At 38.2% G+C, this 24168-nt stretch overlaps 1 protein-coding gene across 5 annotated transcripts in view; it reads left to right on the forward strand.

Moving 5' to 3' along the window:
* Rab3gap1 (RAB3 GTPase activating protein catalytic subunit 1) overlaps window positions 1–24168 on the forward strand; it is a 64101-nt gene that overhangs the window by 19431 nt on the left and 20502 nt on the right. For 4 of the 5 annotated variants that reach the window (XR_015047691.1, XM_029475870.1, XM_021162889.2 and 1 more), the window contains 6 exons: window positions 2582–2701; window positions 4670–4835; window positions 10904–11003; window positions 16679–16760; window positions 19228–19296; window positions 20563–20636. Coding sequence is in view for 4 of the 5 variants with exons in the window: in XM_029475870.1 (XP_029331730.1) it covers window positions 2582–2701; window positions 4670–4835; window positions 10904–11003; window positions 16679–16760; window positions 19228–19296; window positions 20563–20636 (611 nt within the window). In the remaining variant the exon portion in view is untranslated. Of the gene's footprint in view, window positions 1–2581; window positions 2702–4669; window positions 4836–10903; window positions 11004–14001; window positions 14177–16678; window positions 16761–19227; window positions 19297–20562; window positions 20637–24168 lie in introns of those variants that run through there. The other variant, XM_085840762.1, reaches the window with a different exon arrangement.

Consider the following 24168-nt stretch of genomic DNA (forward strand, 5'->3'; position numbering starts at 1 on the left):
TAATTCCAGCAGTTTGGAGGCAGAGGCAGGTATATCTTTGTGAGTTCTAGGTCAAGCAGTGATAATATATAGTAAGACCTTGTCAAAAGAAGGGAAAAAATTGGAAAAATCTAGTCATTTACTTTTTATTGTTGCTAGTTTTTTTCACATACTTTCTTGCTCTTTCTCTTTTAATACCTATACTAGTGTTTGCTGACTTGGTGAAGGGAATCGTTCCAAGCCTCAGGTAGAGCTTGTAAGGAAATTTAAACCAATGAATTATTTTGACAGCTAACATCATGATAAGAAAAGATGTTAAAATTCAGAAAAGGGTGCATGTTTAATGGAGGTCATTAGTTGATATTTAAGCTAACTCCTTAAGAAAAGATTTGGATCTGGATATACAGTGATGGTGTGTGTGTGTGTATGTGTGTGTGTGTGTATATGTGTGTGTGTATGTGTATGTATGTGTGTATGTGTGTGTATGTGTGTGTGTGTATGTGTATGTATGTGTGTGTGTGTGTAGCATTTCACACAGAAAATAAAGCATAGAGGGTAGAAGATCTTGCAGAAAAATAAAAACCTTTTACTTAGGCACCAACAGTTTATTAAATCAAAAGGGTTATTTGGCAACAGATATCAGTGTCATCAGGAAGGCGTGTTCTTGTTTTTCTGGAACTTAACTTCCAGGAATGTACTGTACAGATTCGTTTGTAGAATTTGCCCATTAAGTGATTTCAACACCAGCAACCTGTGAGCAGAACTGGTCAGTATGGATTGGTTCATCAGTTAGCAACAGATGGAATATTTCTGGAAGAACATCAAGAAACTTGTTTTCTTCCAAGGATAATTCATGCACATCCTGGGTTCTTTCAGTGGTCTGCTGCTGCCTCCACAGGGTGAATCTTGATTTCATGTGTCAGAGAGTGGAGATGAGTTGAGGAGGGAAATAAATTTCACTCATGAATCGTTGGAGGAAACCCTTATACTGTGTCAGAATCAACAGTAAACAGTATGAGCTAGACTTTAAGGAAAAGGGTTTGGTTTGGTTTTTGTTTATTATGAAAGGATTTGTGAGAATAAGCTTACAAAGCCAGTCTGTCTCAGTAGTTACAATCTGGTGATCAAGGTAAAGGGGAATTTTTGTATACTACATTCCAAGGAATTTCTTGAGAAAGGTCATTAAAACCAGGATTTATGACTACACATCCAGAGACTAACTTAAGATAGGCAAGTGATAAGAGTAATACCATTCATAAGTTATTTTCTTATTTAAAAATTATTAATAAAACTCAAGAGTATTGAGATGAGTTGTTGTTGGGCAGAAAGAACATCAAGTTGGCTGTAAATTATTACTGTTTTCTAAAAGTTAGGCAGCAGGGGCTGCAGCAGAAGTTCAGCTGTTAAGAGCACCAGTTGCTCTTCAAGAGGACCTGGGTTTGATTGCCAGGACCTACAGGTGGTGCACAACATCTGAAACTCCAGTTCCAGGGATCCAGTACCCTCTTCTGGCCTGTGTTAGCACTAGGCATGGATGTGATACATAGGCATACATGCAGGCAAATCACTCATACACATGCTGAGATACACATATTTGTGGCTTTAATGACTTGGCAACTAAATGAGAAAATATTGTTGTAGATACCATAGCAAGAGGAAGCCATATCCTAAAATGTTATAAGCCCTGTCTAATATGTGTCCTTGAGTAAAGAATACAAGAAATCTTTTAGGATACTCTCTGACTGTATCTCATTTTTAACAATACATGTATATCAGGGCTGGTAATTATTTCCCTGGCATTTAGGTAGTCTAGCTTATTTTCTACATTGCTGGACACAGTATTGCTAGTTATTTAAGGTGAGGATTCACTTAATTCTTTCATATTGTAAACTGGAGTTTTGTTTGTATGTATGTGTAGTAAATGTGTATGTGTATCATGTGTGCCATGGTGTCCTTGTGGATGCTAGAGGAGAGCTTTGTTAAGTTAGCTTTCTTTTTTGTATTTTTTATGGGGGTTCTGAGGATTGGACTTAGGTTGTGAGGCCTGTGTGACAAGAGGGCCTTCTTACTAGCCCTGTAAGCTGATTTTTAAGACAAAATTGTTATTTAATGGTTACTATAATTTCAACAAATGACTTCATTTCTAATGAATAGAGGGGATGAAAAAGATGGAAGTACTTCTTAAAGAAAAGTCAGGGCCTGGGGTTAGCTCCGTGGTAGAGCAATTACCTAGCAAGCACGAGATCCTGCTTTTGACACCCAATCCTCCAGGGAGAAAGATGAAAAAGAAATTGAGGCTCAGCAGGTAAAAATGTGTAAGGCATAATCCTGACAAGCTAAACTCAATCCCTGGAGCCCACTCAGGGTTATCCTTTGGCCTCCCATATGCACTGTGGCACAGGCATGACCACACACACACACACTGGATTTGGTTTTCTTTTTAATAAAGTTTCAAATGTATATGCGTGCAATTGCTATGTGGGGTTGGAATAGGGGGAAGTAAAAGTCTTGATAGTACAGATTTGGCTTAAATTTCCTGTAGGAAAACTTCTCATTCTTGTCAAATAATGGCTGTCTTTCCTGGGGTGATTCTCTCTTGAAGGTATGGCCTGCGTGAGTTTGTGGTGATTGCTCCTGCTGCACACAGTGACGCAGTTCTCAGTGAATCCAAGTGTAACCTCCTCCTTAGTTCCATTTCTATTGCTTTGGGAAACACTGGCTGGTAGGTACACTTCACAGATGTTGAAAATATGTTAAAATACTACTCGTAGTAATATAATTCAGGAAGATAATTTTTTCCTATAATGAAGAATTTAGTACCTACCCTTGCACATTATTATAGTAGAATTTGGTACTTGAGGGTGAAATTAGAGCTGTGCATGGTGGAGCAGGTCTTTAATCCCAGCACTCAAGAGGCCTGGGCAAGAGGATCTTAAGTTTAAGGCCAGCCTGGACTGCACAGTGAAACCTTGTCTGAAAAGAAAAATAAGCAAAGACCCCCCCCCCCAAAGGAGTATAATTAATTAATAAAACCCTTTGGGAGGTCCTTACTAAAGAAAATCAAATGTTCTTTGTATATTTCAGTTGAGAGATGCATTTTGCTACAAAGTCTGATTTAAAAATTTATATAGTGTTAGACATTATTTTGCGATTAACTTTTTTTTTTTTTTTTTTTTTTAAGATTTCCTTCATGTATGTGGGCATGTTGTTACTGTCTTCAGACAGCATCACATGCCCATTACAGATGGTTGTGTGCTACTATGTGGTCGCTGGGAATTGAATCAAGACCTCTGGAAGAGCAGTCAGTGCTCTTAACCACTGAGCCATCTCTCCAGCCCCGGGATTAACTTTTCAGTGAATTGTTTTTGTGTATTTTTGTGGCCCCTCTTCTCTTTTTTGTTTTGTTTTGTTTTTGAGACAGGGTCTCACTCTGCAGGCTTAGGTGATTTGGAACACTGACCAGTCTACAAACTCATGTAGATCTGCCTGCCTTTTCTCCCTTGAGTGCTTGGATTAAAAGGCATGTGCTAAAATGCTCAGCAACTTTCTGTTCTTAGGTGTAAGTGTTTAAGAGCATGAAGTTAGCTTTATCCGTTCAGCTACTTTGAGTTGTATTTCCTTTGCATATCAGATAGACCAGGAGACTCTTATTATAAATTTAGTAGTGGAGAAATTGATGCACTAGAGTACCCTAAGGAATATTTTGGACTTTTTAAGATTTTGTTATGTTTTGGTAGCATAAGCTTAGCCTTCAGTGGTGGAGCCATCTTTTGAGTCATTTCCTCCATAAAAAACTGGCAAAGCTGTATTTACAAAGGAGTATTGTAACTTAGGAATGTATTTTATAGCCTGTTCTTATAATTTACTATGTTTGTGTTCTAGAAACACCGTAGCTGTTGTATTATATCAATCATTGTTCCTAAGGGGAAATGCATAGGTTCTCATGCGTTTTTGGTCACATTCTTATCAACTCTATATTTTATGACTTTATTTCATGTATGTCTCTGTTTAAGGGTGTCATTTTATGCTCCTGTCTGTTAATATATATTGCTGATCCACTGAGATTGAGCTCATAGCCAACTCATGGAAGCTTGTAACTCATGTTCGAATGAATCATTTTTTATACATTTCTTCTGTCTGTAAGACATATGACAGCCTTCTGGCTCTTAGGAACACTGCTTGCTTTCAGATCCACCTAGATCATCAAAGGACACTTTTTTATAGTCTGAGAGTTGAGACAGGAAGGTGAATCATTACCTAATTTGAGTTCATCTGAAACATTAACTTAGAGACTCAGAATCTTTCTCTTCTGCAGATCTGCACATAACTCTGTACTGCTAGTGTTGTTTTGGGGGTTACAGATGCAGTTTTAATTTACAGAAACAGAAACCTGTGAATAGTGAAAATTAACTCTACCTTTAAATGATAAAGAAATACTTCACAGAGTTGGTTTTAAAGTTTTTTTGTTTGTTTGTTTTTTGTTTTTTTGCTAAAGTGCTAATGGGCTTCATCAGTTTGTTAGGGTAAGGAGAGGAGAAGCTAAGTGTATCTTTGTAATAAATGGGAATCTGTATTCTTCCTATAGAGATTGAAAATATTTGAAATTAAACAGGAACAGTTTTGAGGTTTAGGATATTTACTGCTTAATGAGTGAGCCTAATTTCTGGTCCTTTTTACCCATATTCTTTAGCCAGGTACCACTGTTTGTCCAAATACATCACAAATGGCGACGAATGTACATGGGAGAATGTCAAGGTCCTGGTGTTCGTACTGACTTTGAAATGGTTCATCTTCGAAAAGTGCCAAGTCAGTACACTCATTTGTCAGGCCTGCTGGACATCTTCAAATCCAAAATTGTGAGTTGATGTTGGTGGTGTCAGTCTTATTTGGAATAAAATAAAAGCAGTTTGGTAATTTGAGTATATAGAAATTTTCTATCATCAATTATGTAATAAATTATAATCAAATTTGATTAGCAAACTGAACTAAATTATGTAAGTTAAATTTATGGTTTTATATATTAGTTAAAAAATTGAGTTGGAGAGATGACTCAGCAGTTCTTCTAGAGGCTTTGGCTTCCATTCCCAGCACCCACAGGGTGGCTCTCAGCCTTTTGTAACTGCAGTTCCAAGGACTCACTCCAGTGTCCTCTTCTGACCTCTGAGGACACCAGACACACATGTGGTGCACATGTACACATGCAGCAAAACCCCACTGTCTTAGTCGGGGTTTCTATTCCTGCACAAACATCATGACCAAGAAGCAACTTGGGGAGGAAAGGGTTTATTTGGTTTACACTTCCATACTGCTGTTCATCACCAAAGAAGTCAGGACTGGAACTCAAGCAGGTCAGAAAGCAGGAGCTGATGCAGAGGCCATGGAGGGATGTTCTTTATTGGCTTGCCTCCCCTGGCTTGCTCAGCCTGCTCTCTTATAGAATCCAAGACTACCAGCCCAGAGATGGCACCACCCACAAGGGGCCTTTTCCCCCTTGATCACTAATTGAGAAAATGCCTTACAGTTGGATCTCCATGGAGGCATTTCCTCAACTGAAGCTCCCTTCTCTGTGATAACTCCAGCTGTGTCAAGTTGACACAAAACTAGCTAGTACACCCCCATAAACCTGAAATATAAAAAGAAAAGAAAAATGAATTGAAAAGAAAAAACAAGCAACTGATATTGCATTTCTCTTTAGTGTGACCCACTGAGGAGGACGCATCTGAGCAGTGTTTCTGTCTGGATGTTTAACATAAATAGAAATGTGTAAAATGTGTAAAAGCAACTGCTTATTTCCAAAGTTGAACTTTTTTAACAGAGTAATTGGTCTGGACCAATACTCTGAAAATAAAAGCTGTAGCTGTTTAGATTAAAGAAGATGAATGAGAGATGACTGCCACGTACAGTGAATGGTTTTTACTTGATCAAAGCAGAACAGACAGGAAAGATCTGATTTAGGATTGTTGGGATAGTTTTAATATGTACTGAGTATTTAAAAATTAGTGTTGATGTTAGATTTCTTGTGTTAAACATTGAAGCTGCATAGGAAAACATCCTTCTTATGTAGTTGCTGAGGTACTGAGAAGTGAACTAACTGCCTTGGTGATTACACATTTTAAAGGGTTCAGGAAAAAAATACACATGTGGAGGGGAGGGTTCTGTGCCACAGAACTTGGTATAAGTCATGTGAGTTGATTATATTCATTTTCCAACTTTGCAAGGTTTTATTATTTTAAAAAGGAATTTCTCTTTTAAATAGGTATTGTTTGTTAGGATTAGAACTTGATTAGAAAAGCATGGAACCAGAGGTTTGGCTTAGTGTAGGAGAAAGCCTGCCTAGCATGCATGAGAGTCTTTGTTCTATCTCCAGGGCTGTGGTGGTTTGAATGAGAATAGCCCCCGTGGGCTCTTGTGTTTAAATCTTGATCCCCAGTTAGTGCAGTTTGAGAAGAATTAGGAGGTGTCTTATTTGAGGAGGAGTGTCACTGGAGGTAGGCTTTGAGGTTTTAAAAGCCCATGCCAGGCCAAGTGTCTTTTTCCATTCTCTGCCTACTGCCTGCAGATCAGGATGTAAAGCTCTCAGCCAGGGCTCCGCTGGCCAGCCTGTTTGCCACATGCTTCCTTGCCATGATGTTACAGATTAACCCTCTGAAACTGTAAGCAAGCCCCAGTTACTTGCATCCCTTTGTAAACTGCCTTAGTCATGGTGTCTCCCCAGCGATGAAACAATAACTAAGAACACTTCCGGTACTACAGAGAGGAAGACTTGAACCTTGGAAGGAGGCAGGCTGCCAGGCCAGCCAAACTCAAATCCATCTTAAATACAGGGTAGCGATTTTAAAGTCATGTCTTCTTTTCATCATTTATTTTTTCTTAACATAATCTTCTGTGGTTGTCTCAATTAAAAATCAGTCTTGGAAACATTTGATGTATGTAGTAACTTTGTTTACCCAAGTCTTCTGGGCTCTGAAATCTGAACTATCTAATTCTGTACATAATATGCTGGGAATTTTTGTTTTTTGAATAGCCCAAGTTTGTGTTGATTTCTCTTCATTTCCTTTTTTTTTTTCTTTTTAAACACCAGAGGTGTTTAATTAGTATTTTGTGAAATTTCTGGTCTGATGCCAATATTGATAACCTTATCCCTTCTTTTTTGGGTTTTCCAAGACAGAATTTCTTTGTGTAGCCCTGGCTGTCCTGGATTTGCTTTGTAGACCTGACTGGCTTTGAACTCACAGAGATCCACCTGTCTCTGCCTCCCAAGTGCTGGGATTAAAAGCACACCTCACCATACCTGGCTTCTTGTTTCTTTTTTAATGGTCAGAAGTAATTTCTCTTTTCTTTTTGTAACTAAAACTTTATTGTAAAAAACCTTTAAAAATCTTATTCCTTTTAAGAAATATTAATGAACATTTTCAGATATTTTTGTATTACTTCTGTGTAGCTCAACATTTCTCTTTGGAAACTTCTATTTTAAAGAGACTGTCTTGATTGTGAAGCCTAACTTAAATTTTGGCTGTCAATAGTTGAGGTTTTAAATGAAAAGCATTGTTAGTTTACCATGTCACCTCTCAGCCTTTCACAATTTTAAAGAACTCTTGATGGTTGGCTTCTCTCAAAATTGATCTGAGAAAATTGAACTTAAGGTAGTTGAGAATTACTTTGGGTACTGTAAAGTTTTCTTCATAGTTAAAGCTATTCACATCTTTATAAAATTATCCTTTAAATGTCACCTGAGATAGAGTAGCTGATTTCATTTCATAGGGCACTAACTTTTAAGAAAGAGTTCCTGTTGATAGGCCCAGTTTTGCCATTTGCTGTCATAAAGTACAACTTTAAATCTCTTCCACCATACTACTAAATATTTGAACCTTCTCAGCACTTTTCCTTTTCAACTTTAATATGTTTAGTTATTTCATGTTCCTTACAAATCATGGTTTTATAATTTAATAGCTAATTTGTATATTTGTTTTAGAACTATACTTTTTGCCTATTCTTTTTAATAAAAGTTTTATTTTGGGCCCAGAGAGGTGGCTCCATGGTTAAGAGCATTGACCACTCTCAGAGGACCTGGGTTCAATTCCCAGGACCTACATTGTGGCTCACAACTACCTGTTACACCAGTTCCAGGGGATCTGACCCCTTCTTTCTGGCCTTCACAGGCACCAGGCACTCAAGTGTCATGTAAACATTCATTTATGCAGGAAAGCACTCAAACACAGAAAATAAAATAAAATTTTTGAAATTAGTTTTACTTTGAAATTTTTACTTTTCTAGTTGTTGTGTGTGTTAGTTTTATAAACTCATGGATGCTGTCAATAGAGCATTGTAGAACCAGGTCTTAAAGTAGCAATTGGAGCTTCTTGATCTGCTCATATTGGAAGTGTTGTCTATGTGATCTTGGAATTTGAGTTTCTGTGCTCACACAGTGAGGATGAGTGATTCTTCAGGCATGGCTGATGTGCCCTGCCAGCTCTGATTCTTTGGAAAGGTGTGACGTGTCCTCGGTGTGCTCGAGACTTTGGTACCTTACATTTATTTTATTTAAACATTTATTTTTTATTGCACTTATTTTGTATGTGTGCATGCAAATGCACACACAGTCACATACATATTATGGTGCATGTGTGGATCTCAGAGGGACAACTTGAGGGAGTTGGATCTCTTCTCTATGTGGGACCCAAAGATTGAGGTCAGATCATCAGGATCGGTGGCAAGTGCCTTTAACCACTGAGCCATCTTGTTAGTGGCCTTGGTCCTTCATTTAATGTCATCTGTCATCCCCTAATATGTCTTCATTCATACTGTCAGATTGTAACAGCAATGTGCTCTGAGCCCCGTGTAGCCCCTCAAGTTTTCTCAGAATGCCTTTCCTAGGACCTACAAACGTGTCTGTGCCATGTCTGATCCTTATTATTTTCAGATATCTCAGTCTACATCTATCTGAACTGCTGGGACTGGAGCAGAGGCTATTTGTCAGAATGACTGAATACTAGGCCTTAAAAAAACAAAAAACAAAAAACCAACCCAACCAGAATCATACTTTTTCTAGGGTACAATAGACTAAGGTTTGGATTTGTTTCTTATCATACCCACCTTGTACTTAGTCTCTGAAATGAGTTTTTGTTTATCCTAAATTACCAGTGATATGTGTAGGGGCAGATTCTGAGCTACAAGATTCTATAGTATTGTTACTCAGGGAATAGTATTCAAGGGAGCAATATCAAACCTGTGCTTAAGATGTTCCTATGGGACTCCTGAATCTGTTTCAATCTTGTTCTGCTTAATGGGCAAGAATTCAGGTTTGTAGAATTTTTATTATTGTTAGTGAACTTATGGATAATTCTAAGTCTATTGTTAACTGATTTATCTAATATAATCTATTTTGTATGAGTGATTATGATTAAATATTAAACCTAATTTTGATTTCCATTTTACTTGAAGATACCATTTCCCGAAATGTATTGATAAACTTAAAAAGTATACAACTCTCTGACATTCAGTGACTGAAATGGATAGTAAAAAAGTATAGGGGCTGGAGAGATGGTTCAGCAGTTAAGGTCACTGCCTTGTAAAGGACCCAGATTTGATTCCCAGCACACGAACATGTGTGTGCACAGAAGCTTAAAACCACCTGTAACTGTAGTTCCAGACAAACTGAGCCCTCTTTTGATCTCCTTAAGTACTACATACTCGTGGCTCAGACAGGCATGCAGGCAACACACACACACACACACACACACACACACAAACATACAACTATGCTTTATAACAAAGTTGAAGATCACTTTGCTTAATGGGATATATATTTTCTTTTCTGGTAAGAGTTTAAGCACTTTATTTTAAAGTAATTTGTTCCCTGGCCTTGTCTTTAGACCTTTATGTTTATCTCTTTGGATTTTAACATTCAGTCTCACTGTATTGCCCGGGCTGGCCTGGAATGTTCTGGGACTGTGAGAATACAGCAGCTTCTTTTTTTTTTAAATTTTTTTAATGTACATAGCTTTTCCATTAGATGAAAATATTTGTGGAAAAAAATACACAGAGATTAAAGAGATCTCTTGCTTTACAAAGACCCAGTCAAATAATAGTGGCATTTCCTGGAGTGTGCTTTTCCAGTTTTTAAAACAAAATCTGGCATTGCCAGTACTGTTTCTTTCTGTAGTCTCTTCCTCCTTATTTTTCTTTCCATACAGAGTTTATTAGCTTAAAACCGTTACACTTCATTGTGATGCTTTTGTCTCTGTGGCTTCTCCCCTGGCCTTTCCCCTTCCTTGTGCTTCTTCCCCCCCCCCCCCCCCCGCAGTGGCCCCCGGTTCACTTGAATGTCATGTGACATGTAGCCCTCTCCCTTTCTCAATCCCTCTTGATCCCCACTCAGGGTTCCCTATCCAGTTTCATAGGCTGTACCTATTCCTACAACCACTTACTTACATGCACACAGCTATTAAAAGTTAAGATCTGGCTCTTAAAATCTTTCCATCCCCGCTTGGTGATCTCCGAGCCTTACGTTTTAGAGGTTACATTATAGATGTGTCAGTTGGGATTGCAGTTTTTTTCCTTTCCAAAATTTTATTTATTTTAAGGAATGTATCACTATGTAGCCTTGGCTGGCTTGGAAGTTGCTGTGTAGACAAGTCAGACCTCAAACTCAAAAAGCTCTGTCTGCCTCTGTCTCTGGAGTGCTAGGATGAAAGGCCTGCACCATGCTCAGCTAGTATCTTCCGTCTCGGTTATTTAAGCTATACACAACTGGGTCAGTGTTATTTTTCTTTTCATGTTTGACTCTATACACTATTGTTTGAAACTGTAAACTTAAATTGTAGTTTCTCAAGGGTAGCATTCCATAACTTTGAAATGTTGTTGCTGAAGTTTTGAAACACAGGCTAAAACGTTTACATGGTATTGTCTTTGCATGTGTTTCTAGGGCTGTCCTTTAACTCCATTGCCTCCAGTTAGCATTGCGATTCGGTTCACATATGTGCTTCAGGATTGGCAGCAATACTTTTGGCCTCAGCAGCCTCCAGGTGAGAACATTTGGAACTGTGTTTAACATATTAAAATAGATTGAAAAGAAAATTTATTAAGAAATTAATATTATCTAATGGTGTTTCATACTAGGAATTCCTGTACTCTTTTAAATGTAATTGCTGATTTTGTTATCTGTATAATTTTTATTTTCCTGAAGAAAAGCTCTCACATCTTTTTGAGACAGTGCTATTTCATATTTGACAGTCTGTGAAAGCTGACATGATTTATAAAGCAACCCCTGTGATAGAACATTGTGTGCATTACCATACAGTGAATGATTAAAATACCCATGTTTAGAATGTCACAGAAGCCACCCTCATAAGCTGAAAAGAGTAATTTCGAAACCTTAAGAGCAGCAGTTTTGAACCTGTGGGTTGTGCCCCCTTTGAGAGATGAACAGGCCTTTCACAGGGTTCACCTACGATGATCATAAAACACAGATATTTATATTATGATTTATAACAGTAGCAAAATTACAGTTATGAATTTAGCAATGAAAATAATCTCATGGTTGGGGTTCACTATAACACGAGGAACTGTATGGTTGTAGCATTAGGAAGGCTTAGTATTGGGAAAAGAAGAAAAATAAATTTGTATATAGTTTTATGGAAGAAGATTGTAGAATATCTAATATTAATTATTTTCTCAGGCTATGCCAAGGACTGAGATATGAACAAGGCGTCACCTAAGTTCTAGACAAACTCAGCTTGGGGACATAGAACCTAATTGAGGTTTTCGTTGGTTTTTTTCTTCCTGCTTGCTTTGTTGGATATAGTTGTTTATAGTGCTTCTTTTAATACCATTTATTTAATGTATGTGCCATGGTGTATGACATCAAAGGAAGTCACAGGACAGTTTGTGAGAGTTAGTTCTTTTCTACCATGTGGGTCTGGGGATGGAACTTGGGTTGTCAAGCTTGGTGGCAGACACCTTTGCTTGCTAAAAATTCTCTTGCCAGCCTCACAGTATTCTATTTTTAGCCCTTTTTGTTTCTGAAATAATGTTTGTACTTCCTTTAAAATATTTTTGTTTTGGTTTGGTTTTGTAGTCCTGGTTGTCCTGGAGCTCATTATATATACCAGACTAGCCTTGAACTCAGAGATTCTCCTGTCTCTGCCTCCAGAGTGGTGTGATGAAAGGAATGTGCCACCATACTTGACCAAAATCTCTTTAAAAATTCTTATTATCATATATGCATTGTACAAAGTGATGTTTCATAAAGAAATGTTCATTTAAGTAATCAAATATATGCATATGTATGTTGCATATGGGAGAAAACAATATTGAACTCATTTCTCCATTACTGTCTCATTTGCTCTCTCTCTTTAGACTTTTCATTCCTGCAAATATACATACATTCTGCATATATACATACTTATGCACATATATACACACACACACACACATAAGCATACACACATATGTGTGTACACCCTTTAAATATAGAGAAAGCATACAATATATGTTTTTCCAGGTCAGTCTGATTTTGTTTAACATGATGACCCACTTTCCTGGGAATGACATAATTCTTTTTTTTTTTTTATGACACAAGCAAACTTCACTGTGTATATACGAATCATATTTTCTTTACCTATTCATCTGTTAGTAGACATCAAGGATGGTTCCATATCTGAGCTGTTGTGAATGTCGCAAGTATTTTTGTGGTATGCTGACTTAGATTCTTAGTATAGTTAGATAAGATAATTTATTTTGAATGTTATTTATATTTATTTGTGTATGTGTGTGTGCGTGCACGCGTGTGCATGTGCGCCTACCATATGAGCAGTGTGCATAGAGGTTCAGATGTCTTCCTTTATCATTCCCACTTCATTCATTCATTCATTCATTCATTCACGGGGGGGGGTGTTACATTTTACTAATTTCTTAGTAACAAATACCCAAATGGGAAAGAACAAATGGGGGTGCTGATAATTAATTTCCTCTGTGGGAAGGCTCAAACGCCCCAGAATCAGTTTTCCTGTCAACTTTGGGTACTTGCTGTGGACCCTGTGTGCTGAGGCAGAGCATATTTGGTAAAGTTGATAAGACAGAAGGCATTGATGGCTTTTATATTACTTGGGGTGTTGAGGGTTGTCTGGCCTCCTGGCCTGGCCTGCCCTCATCCCTTTCCTTTCATTTTTTAGCTTTGGTCTTGTAGGTGCAGGGCTTGTTCATACACATGGTCTGCTAGTACTGTGCTTTCTACCAAGCCTTCTTCGGGGTACCTTTTGGTCTTGGTACCTCTGCTTCTTTTACATGGGCCACAGATCTCACTTGGATTTGCAGTCAGCTTCAAATTCCTTCTTCCAGTTGTGGTGTCCCTGCATGGGTGTCCTGGACCTGGGCTCTGCAGTCACCCTCTTGGAGACCACTCTGCAGTCCTTACTGTAGACACCATGCACTGAGTCCCCAGCCAGCCCTTGTTCATTTGTCTTCTTTGTGAGACAGGGTCTCTCACTGAACCTGGAACTTAGGATTTCGACTAGACTGTCTGGACAGCAAGCCCTCAGGATTTGCCCTCTAGTTGGGCTTACAAGTGTTTGTCATTGTGCCCAGCTTTAACGTTTGTGTTGGGGAATCCAAACTAATATCCTTATGTGGGCACAGTAAGCACACTGCTTACTAAGCTATCTATCATCTCATCTCTACTCCATCTTAAAAGACAGTCTTCTGTAGGCCAGATTTATAAGTGTGTTTATATTTCAAATATGCTTAATAAGAAATGAAATATAAACCTGTAAATAACTAAAAGGCCCCCTCCCCCTCTCTCTGAAGCGGGATCTTCCTGTGTCTTTCTGGCTGGCTAGGTACTGACTTTGTAGCCCATGCTGGCATTGAACTTATGTCAGTTTTGCCTCAGCCTTCCAAATGCTAAGGTTTAGCTAAAAACTACCACACCCATGTATCAATAAACAGCTAGCTTAGAACATTTTTTTAGTGTACTGCTTCCAAAGAAAACCAAAATAATATTTTTCATGCTTTATTCTGTTCCAGCTCTTTGACTATAAGGTTGAGAATAATTGCTGGGGTAGAGATAATACTGGAATTACTATTGTACATAGTCAGCTTTTGGTAATTATGTGTACCACTACTGGTTTTTATACTGTTGAACAACTTAGAACTCCAATGTGCAGTAAACGAGCTACATCTAAACAACAGCAAAGGGGAGGTAAGAGAAAACTTTGGCTTCTAGACAGCAGTACCACTGCATGGTTTTTAATTTGTTACTGACAAATTTCCATTGTTCTCCTTTTCCCAAGGCTACTCTTATTAGTTTTAAACCTTTGCCAAGAACCTTGGAGTGTATCCCAGTGATGGAGTATATACTTAGCATATGTGAGGCCTTGGATTTAATCCTAATTGCTCAGTTCCAAGGTGTCGAGGTCACCAATGATCTTAAAAAGTTCAAGGGCCAGACACTTACATTGTAATTCTGATTGCTAATAAGGTGTTTGATGATGTTCTGCTCCCAGATTTAAAAAAAAAAAAGTGTGGATAAAAAATAATAACATTCCTTAGCCAGCTGGCATCTATATAAACTCAGAATTTTCTCTTATAAGAGGGAAGGACCAGCAGGAATTACAAGCCAGACACTACACTTTGTATTTTCTATCTTCTGTTTAATTTTTTAAGAAAAGATTTATTATATATAAGTACACTGTAGCTGTCTTCAGACTCACCAGAAGAGGGCATCAGATCTCATTATGGGTGGTTGTGAGACATCATGTGGTTGCTGGTATTTGAACTCAGAACCTTTGGAAGAGCAGTCAGTGCTCCTACCTGCTGAGCCATCTTGTCAGCCCCTGTTTAATTTTTTTAAAAAAAGATATATTTATTTATGTATTTTATGTGTATGGATAATTTATATCTACATACCAGAAGACAGAATCAGCCAATTGTGAGCTGTCATGTGGGTGCTGGGATGAATTTGGGACTTTCAGAAGAGCAGTGAGTGCTATTAACCACTGAGCCATCTCTCCAGCCCCGCTTAATTCTCTTTAATTTTTGTGATACATGAATGTTGTTGCATTTCTCAGAAAATGTAAGCCTTAGGAAGGCTGGTGTTACATGGTTACCCAGTTGATCAAGTTTGCCTTCATGTATTAGTCAATCTCCAGTTTTCTGGGTCTCCTCACAGCTTTTTTGTTTAGTTTTGTTTTTTGTTTTTTGAGACAGGGTTTCTCTGTATAGCCCTGACTGTCCTGGAACTCACTCTGTAGACCAGGCTGGCCTCGAACTCAGAAATCCGCCTGCCTCTGCCTCCCAAGTGCTGGGATTGAAGGCATGCGCCACCACCACTCTGCTCCTCACAGCTTTTAATTAAAACTTGTGTACTGGAGCTGGAGAGATGGCTCAGCAGGTAAGAGCACTGACTGCTCTTTCAGAGGTCCTGAGTTCAATTCCTAACCACCACATGGTGGCTCACAACCATCTGTGATGGGATCTGATGCTCTCTTCTGGTGTGTCAGTGACAGTGTATTCATAAATAAATTAATTTAAAAAATCCTTTTTTACTATCCTTTTGCTAATTATTTTTAATGTATCAGTTTATGAGAATGCATGCAAAGTTTGAAGCTCTTAAAGGTAATTTGTAGTGTAAAACTCATCACATGATCTTTATTTTTGTAAGCATTCTTTAAGTTGTAAAATGGAATGAATTGATTGAAGAATTATTGAGTAATTTAGCCATATTTAATGACTGTTTTTAGTAACTTAGGGCATAAGTTGTCAAGTGTTGATTTAAACAAATCTGGGTGATGTTTGTGATTCAACACTAGACTTTAAATTTATGAATTTCTAGTATAATATTAACAATTAAATACCTCCATATATATTACTTCAGAGATAGAAATCCTTTTAATGTCCTAGAAGTGTTAGTTTTCTCAAGAAGGATGGAGTTAAGGGTTCAGTGACTTTTTTTGTTTTCTTCCCACGGAGAGACCATTCATTTTGGAAAAGAGGTTCTTTCCTGAATTTCAATATTGCATCTACGGTCCTCAGAAAATTTTACTAATAATAGCAAATTTGGTAATTTGTTACCCAGAAATTTTTGACAACAAAACTGATGAGTGGGGCTGGAGAGATAGCTCAGCGGTTAAGAGCATTGACTGCTCTTCCAGAGGTCATGAGTTCAATTCCCAGCAACCACATGGTGGTTCACAACCATCTGTAATGGGATCTGATGCCCTTTTCTGGTGTGTCTGAAGACAGCTACAGTGTACTTATATAAATGTAATAAATCTTAAAAAAAAAAAAAAACAAAAACTGATGAGTGTAAGTTGGTGAATAAATTTCTTAGTACTTGGATAATCGTCCCTTTTAGATTCTTAGAAAAAGGAGAAAAGTACAGGACTATTTCTCTCTTGAGTAGTAGTTGAGAACTATTTCCCAAGAGTAAAATTTATACTGGATGGCTCGACTTGAAACAGTGGCTAATCAGAAGTGTGTCTCTGTACTTGAACACTCTCATTCTCAGAAGCCTTGCCTTGCATGTGCTAGTTCATGCTTAGCTTGCTGTCTGCGCTGTCACAGGCACCTCAGAGCTATCCCCTTCTGAAAGGTTTCATAGAACTAGGCAAGATCTCACTGTGCGGTTCCAGCTAGCTTAGAATTCACTGTAGAGCTTTATGTGCCTTTTGCCAAATAAAGAATACATCTTTCCCTTATTTAGATATAGATGCCCTTGTGGGAGGAGAAGTTGGAGGCCTGGAGTTTGGCAAGTTGCCATTTGGTGCCTGTGAAGATCCTATCAGGTGAGAGTTTCAGCCTGTCAGTTAGATTATAGCGTTATTTTGCTTTTAAAGTTTATATTGAAATTTGTTTTATGATACTGTATGCTGTTGAAGTAATGTTGGAAATAACTATACTTGCTCTCTTTAGTTTATAACATCACATGAAAACTTCCCAAATTAATACTCTTCTTAAGGTTTTGCAGGCTGTGGGGCTAGTGGTAGAGTGGCTGCATAGTATGCAAAGCATGCGTAGCCCTGGGTTCAGTGCCAGCACAAAGAGTTTGGCAGTCTGTGGCTTGTAGGCCAGATCTGGCCAGTGTCTGTTTCTATGTGGCTCATAATAGTTTATGTATTTTAAAAGTATGTATAAACACAGACACACACATAAGAAGGTAACAGATTGTACATGGCTCCCAAAGCCAAAATATTTGCTCTTTGGCTTTTGTTTGACAAGTTTTCCAGCTCACCACTATAACAGGATTTTGTTTTGAAGTTGAGAAAATCCATCTACTATGAAGTTCAGCACTTCAAAGTGAATAGTTTGGTGGCTTTTATTATAGGTTTATGCAGATATTATCACTGTATAAACCTGAAACATTTTAAATACCTCGGAGAGAAGCTGTTTCGTTAAAATTTGTATTATTTGTGTGTGATTGTAAATGTCTTTGAAACTGCTTGAATTCTGTGATAAATTTCATGGTCATTCTTTTAAGTTATGTCCTGGGGTCTATGTAGGTAATTCTCATTAGGAAGCATTTCTGTTGGACTAGGGTTTCATGGGAAACATCCCGTCTTGGCCATTCATTTTGTTTTTATTTTTGTGATGTTACCTGGGCATGTAGATTTCTTTCTTCGGTTGTGTATCTGGTGTGAGGATCTGGCCTGCTTTAGACTGGGCCAGGGCCTGAGCTGTGTGACTGGAGTTAGGTGGTAGAGCTGGTGCATAAGCTGTTTGATTGGACCAGGCAAAGATGGCTGCTGAACTGTGATTCTGGGGCTTGGCCTGTGTATATGAAGGGAAGGCTGGGATGGGAGAGTGAAGGAGCAGCTCAGCAGGCCAGAGTGGCTCACACACCAAGCAGGCTCTAGGGCCTTGGGTTTGTAGCTTGGTCTGTGGGTGTTGAGATGGCAGCAGGTAGAGGGAAGAATAGGAAAGGAACAAAGCCTTGCAGCCTGCCATGGCTCCTAGTGAGCAAGCTGCTCTGAGCCTGGGTCGAGGGAGGCCTGGGGGTGGCGATGAGGGAGGGGTAACTGAAACTCATCTGTGTTACAGCATAAGCAGTGGTTTAAAAAGAAATGCTTTCTAGTATGCCATTGTGTGGATATGCTTTATGCTTATGATATATCACATTCTGTTTATCCATTCAGTTAATGGGTATTTTACTTATATTTTTTGTTTACTATATAATGTAACATTTAATATCTACAAGACAATTTCATATGGCTACACTGTCCTTTCTTAAAGTAGTTGCTTTTAGTTTATTATATACAGCGCTACTTTTCATAATGAGTTTTATAGATTTATGTGTGATGATCTCCTTTTTTCCTAGTTAGTAACTTAGAGTTTTATTGCTATGAAGAGAAACTACAACCATGGCAAATCTTTTTTTTTTCTTTAGATTTATTTATTTATTTATTTATTTATTTATTTATTTGAACTAATTTTTAAAATTATATTCAACACAATATGTATTTTTATACCAGTCATAAAGTGATGGACATGTTATTAAATGAACATAAATAGATAAAGTCTTGTTTGTTTGTTTTGTTTTGTTTTTAGTAGAGTTTTAAAATCTTGGCTCTTACTATGGTACAAACCCAAAAATCAGAACAATTTTTAGACATCGGAGTTCATTGTCCCTCACATCACCAAAGGATTTTACCTCCATAGTAGTTAAGCTAAGAGTTGACAGTTCTGCTGCGGACCATGGCAACTCTTATAAAGAAAAACATTTATCTGGAGCTGGCTTATAGTTTAGAGGTTTAACTATTATTGTCAGGGTGGGAAACATGGCAGTGTGCAGGCCGACATGATACTGGAGAGATATCTGAGAGTTCTACATTTGGATCAGCAGGAAGAGAGAGTGACACTGGGCCTGGCTTGAATATCTGAATCCTCAAAGCCCACCAAACACTTCTTCCAACAAGGACACACTTACTCCCAGCAAGGCCATAGTAATGTCATTCCCTGTGGCCAATGGGGGCCACAGCACCCCCTTCATTACTTTTTTCTTGTCTTTCCTTTTGGTGACTCTGAGTTGCTTACAGGAGCATAGGTGTGGATATAGGTGAAGGAGTACTTACAAGAGTATGACCTACTCACCAGAGGCTCTGCCAGTGGAGAAAGTGTCTCCCTCCCCAGCAACCATTACACACAACACTTCACACGCATTGCTTTCTTAGGATACATTTCTAGAAATAGAATTATTGGGTCAGAGGACATACATACACATTTTACAGGTTTAATTTTTTTGTTTTTTAATTTTAGTGAACTCCATTTAGCAACAACGTGGCCTCACTTGACAGAAGGGATCATTGTAGATAATGATGTTTATTCGTAAGTATGTTAAGAACTTCCTTCCAGTATATTAACCACCAAGTGCTTACTACAAAGTTTTAGTTTTTGAAAAAAATTTTTAGACTTGTCTGTGTGTATTTGTGATGAGTTTTTATGATGCCACTTTGGGAAGGTGATCCTTAATTCAGGGCAGTAAACTATTTAAATCTTTGCAGCATAGTGATCTCTCTCTCTACCCTTTAGTGTGCAATTTTCTCCAACTCTTCTTAGCTTCTAAGAATCATTGTAGGACTTGGAATATAGCTCACGGGTAGAGTACTTGCCCAGTGTGTTGTAGACCCTAAGCTTGACACCCTACGCCCCTCCCAAAATTTTTTTTTCATGTAATGCTTATAAGAAGTAGTGACGGGGCTGGAGCCATGGCTCAGTGGTTAAGAGCATTAGCTGCTCTTCCAGAGGACCTGCGTCCAATTCTCAGTACCTACATGGCAGCTCCCAGCTGTCTGTAAGCTTAGAGTGTAGTGAAAGGAAAGGCATTACATTCTCCTTCTGGCTGGGAACAGACACTTTGACTTTTCACAGTTAACAGAAACTCAGTGCATTTGTCAATGGTACAAGTAACAGCATGCAGGTCCTCACTTAGGGTATGTAGGTGCAAAGAAGGAGGTACAGACATAGTTTAAAGGGCCTGGTAAGCCTTAGTGTAGATGTTTTTAAAGTTTACATTGATGTGTCAGTTTGCTTTTGTGGCGTTTTCTTGTCATGGTGCAAGTGTGGGAATCAGAGAATAACTGTGGGCTGTCTCCTCCTACCACATGGCCTTCCTGGAGATTGACATCAGAGGATCAGGTTTGGTGGCAAGTACCTTTACTTGCCATCTTGCTGGTCATGAATTTTTTTAAAAAAAAATTACACATAATAAATACCTCATTGAATAGATCCTCTATAGTATTCTTTAGGAAGCAGAATGCTTTTGGTTTTGTCCAAGGTTTGGAGTCCCTGTTTTCATTAATAGTAATATTAAATTAAAAACAGGTTGCTTAAGGTGATTATATAGGGGCTCAAAAAAATAAACTGTCTAAAAAAGATTATTGTGCATACTTGTTTCTTAATTTTTATTGTATTCTTTAAAAATATATTTGTCTCATTTGGTTTTTAGTGCACATCTCATGATTTTATAATTCTAGATTTTGTTTTGATCTTGGTAGTCCATTGATGACAAATGTGTGCCACTGGACCTAGCTTTCATTCCATTGCATTGTAGATATGTTTATTAGTCATAATTACTGCCTTACTCTATCCTAGTGATTTGGATCCTGTTCAAGCTCCCCATTGGTCGGTTAGAGTTCGAAAAGCTGATAATCCGCAGTGTTTACTAGGTAAAGTACACTCTGTTCCCTTCTGAAATTTTCCAACTTGGAATGCTGAATACATTTCATCTATTCAAAGTATTGTTTTACATTTTTATAACCACCTCAGTGTGTAGAAAAAGAATTTACCAAATAAGTGAATCTTTTATTAACAGCAATAGCAGCATTTCTTCCCTTTAATGAATCTATACTCCAGCATTCTCTGTGATATTCTCTCAGATCTTGTTTTGCTCTGCCCATGTTACTATGTCCCCTTCTCCCAGCACAGTCTGCATCTTCAGTTTCTGTTGCTGCAACAAAGCACCATAACCAAGAAGCAAGTTGAGGAGGAAAGGACTTATTCAGCTTACACTTCCACATCACTGTTTATCACCAAAGGAAGCCAGAACAGAAACTCAAGCAGGGCAGGATCCTAGAGGCAGGAGCTGATGCAGAGGCCATGACAGGGAGCTGCTTATTGGCTTGCTTCCCACAGCTTGCTCAGCCTGCTTTCTCAGAGAACTCTGGAGTAGCAGCCCAGGGATGGCACCTCAAACCCCACCATGTGCTGGGCCCTCCCCTAGTGAGCACTAGTTGAGAAAATGCCTTATAGTCTGACCTCAGGGAAGCATTTCCTCAGCTGAGGCTCTTCCCGTCTGGCAACTGTAGCTTGTCTTTTGAGATCCCTCATGGCCTGTGATGTGATGGTACAAGAGCATTGATTTAGTGTGCACTAGAGCAGGACTGCTTCAACTTTTTCCACTTGCCATCCTTTTTAACTGAGACATCTTTGCATGACATGAGGTATATATTAAATAGGTATGCAGATCAAACATGTACTGAGAAATTTTTTTCTAGGATGATTCTTTGGTGTGTGTGTATGCATGTTTTTATTATAGCTGAGACAAATTTGTATACTAATGAGATAGATATGCTTATTAATTTTACATTAAGAAATAAATGTTAGCATTTTCAACATTTCTCAGAGTTGATGTCTTAGCTCTGTAATTGTCATTTCTGAATGTGCTGCTTTGCACAAATACACTCTATAAAATGGCAGGATCTATGGAGGGTCATCTCCGAAATTGTTGGAAGTTCAGTTCTAATAGGATACTCAAGTTATTAACTCAGCAGTTTTTAAAAGTAAACATTCTAAGGGTCACTTATTTTATCCTCACATGCTAAGGAAGAATAATAAGAAAATGTTGTCTTTTTTTCTGTAATTATATCATTCTGTTTATACAAAGGCAGAAAGCTTTATAAAAATCCTGTCATGTGTATCATGCATTAGTGGGTGGTATGTGGAGTCCCAGCATCTGCAGTGCAGAGTGCATCCTGGGAGTTCATAAGCAGGGCTGTAGTGGAGTTCATAAGCAGGGCTGTAGTGGAGTTCATAAGCAGGGCTGTAGTGGAGTTCATGCAGCACATGTCAGCACTGCCAGAAACATCTTGGATTTATTACATGTTTGATTTTGAGTTAATTTTTGGTCATTCCACATTCAGAAGCTTTTTACTATTTGCATATTTTTAGTGTCTAGAAATCATTCTTAACCAGAGTTTAAAAGGCTGGGCATTGGAGGCTGGAGAGGTGGCTCAGTGGTTAAGAGCACTGACTGCTCTTCCAGAGGTCCTGAGTTCAATTCCTGGCAACCACATGGTGGCTCACAACCATCTGTAATGGGATCTGATGCCTTCTTCTGGTGTGTCTGAAGACAGCTACAGTGTACTCACATACATTAAATAAATAAGTCTTTTTTAAAAAGCTGGGCATTCCACCTCTTCTGCCAAGTTGTATCACATCTACAAACCTATTTTCTGGAGAGAGGGATTTGTTATATACTTTTGTTCACCTAGCAGGTGTTTTGAAGATTAAGTGAAATACAATATAACTTTAAAGTACCTTGAAAAGTAGTAATTGCCATTCAGAATCTATATCTGGAATTGTTATCCTTTTTACCTTTTTCTTCTCCTCCACAACCTCCAACTCCACTTTAAGATAAGGTCTCCCTGGGTAGCCCTGGCTAGCCTGGAATTCATTTTGTAGACCAGGCTCTGTCTGGTCTTTCTTGAACTCACAGAGATCTTTCTGCCTCTGCCTTTTGGTTGCTGAGATTAAAGATGTATATTTCTTTTTCCTTTCTTTAAGCTTATCTCTCCAGATCTTCCAAAACCCATAGCTTTTCCTTATTTCCCTTCTTACATTTCGTATACATGGAGATGTTCTCTCCATATCTTCTATATAGGCATGCCTACCTTTACTCTGTATCACCTGACATTAAATTCAACTGATATTAAAATAGTACTTACTAATGACAGTGCTGGTTCTTCAAAGCATTTTTATTTCTGTTTCTAAATACTTATATTATTTATATGAATACACTGTAGCTGTCTTCAGACATACCAGAAAAGGGCATCAGATCTCATTAGAGATGGTTGTGAGCCACCATGTGGTTGCCAAATTGAACCTCTGGAAGAGCTGTTAGTGTTCTTAGCTGCTGAGCCATTCTTAGGCTCTAGTTCTGGTTGTTTTGTTTTGTTTTTTGCATGAATAGATGGATAGATGGATGGATGGGGCAGAGCCCCCCAAACCACCCTCCAACAACTTTATTTCTTTTCTCTGGCCTTTTTATACCTTATTAGACAAAGAGTTCTTTAGAAAATTACCTCAGAGATAAAATGTTACATAGAATGGGAGTTACAGAAGGGTGTTGATATTAAGTTCAAAGTAGTATTTTATTCTATATGCTTATTATAAGTTCAAAGCAACAGTGTTCACATGGCCTTGCCATATCATAGTGCACATCTGTGGCTTAGATCTAAATGTTTTTCCTTGAAGAATACAAATTTGTCCCAAGTCTACTTCTCTTTTTTTGTGTAATTATGTAAAGCTAATTGTATTTTTTTAAAGATTTATTTATTGTTATATGTAAGTACACTGTAGCTGTCTGAAGATAGCTACAGTGTACTTTCTAGTTCTGCTTTTATAATATTTTTAAATTCAGAGTTTCATATTTTTTTGCTTAGCTCTTAATCATTCGTTTTGTGTTGCTCATCAAATGTCAGATCGCACTTAGCCCGTATGGTACCTGGTAATGGAGAAAGTGTTCTGCCTTTGGTGAGATCGCCTGGGGCCTTAGAGAGACAGCACTGTCAGTGCTGAACAAACCCATCCCCTAAGTTCTTGAAGCAGCAGCCTCGTCAGTGAAACAGATGAGTTGGTACCTCACAGGATGTTAGGCTGATGAAGCACAGTAACCGTCTGTATGCACCTCACACTTAATTAGTGTCTTGTTCATAGACAGTGCAGTGTCTGTGCTGTACAACGGTTGATGTATTACACTGGCAAATTTGCCTACTTGATGGCCTTCTAATACCTTATTTTCCTTCATTTGATCTGATGGCTTTGGTAAGGACTTGAGAAGCACTCTTATTTTAAGTTACTATTTCATGATCTTACTCCACCTCTTTGTTTAGGTTTTTTTGTTTGTTTGTTTGTTTGTTTGGTTTTTGTTTTTGTTTTGTTTTTTGTTTTTTTTCGAGACAGGGTTCCTCTGTGTAGCCC

The sequence above is a fragment of the Mus caroli genome, unplaced genomic scaffold, assembly GCF_978045245.1.
Source record: "Mus caroli unplaced genomic scaffold, Mus_caroli_1 scaffold_1, whole genome shotgun sequence".
In the NCBI taxonomy this organism is placed as follows: Eukaryota; Metazoa; Chordata; class Mammalia; order Rodentia; family Muridae; genus Mus; species Mus caroli.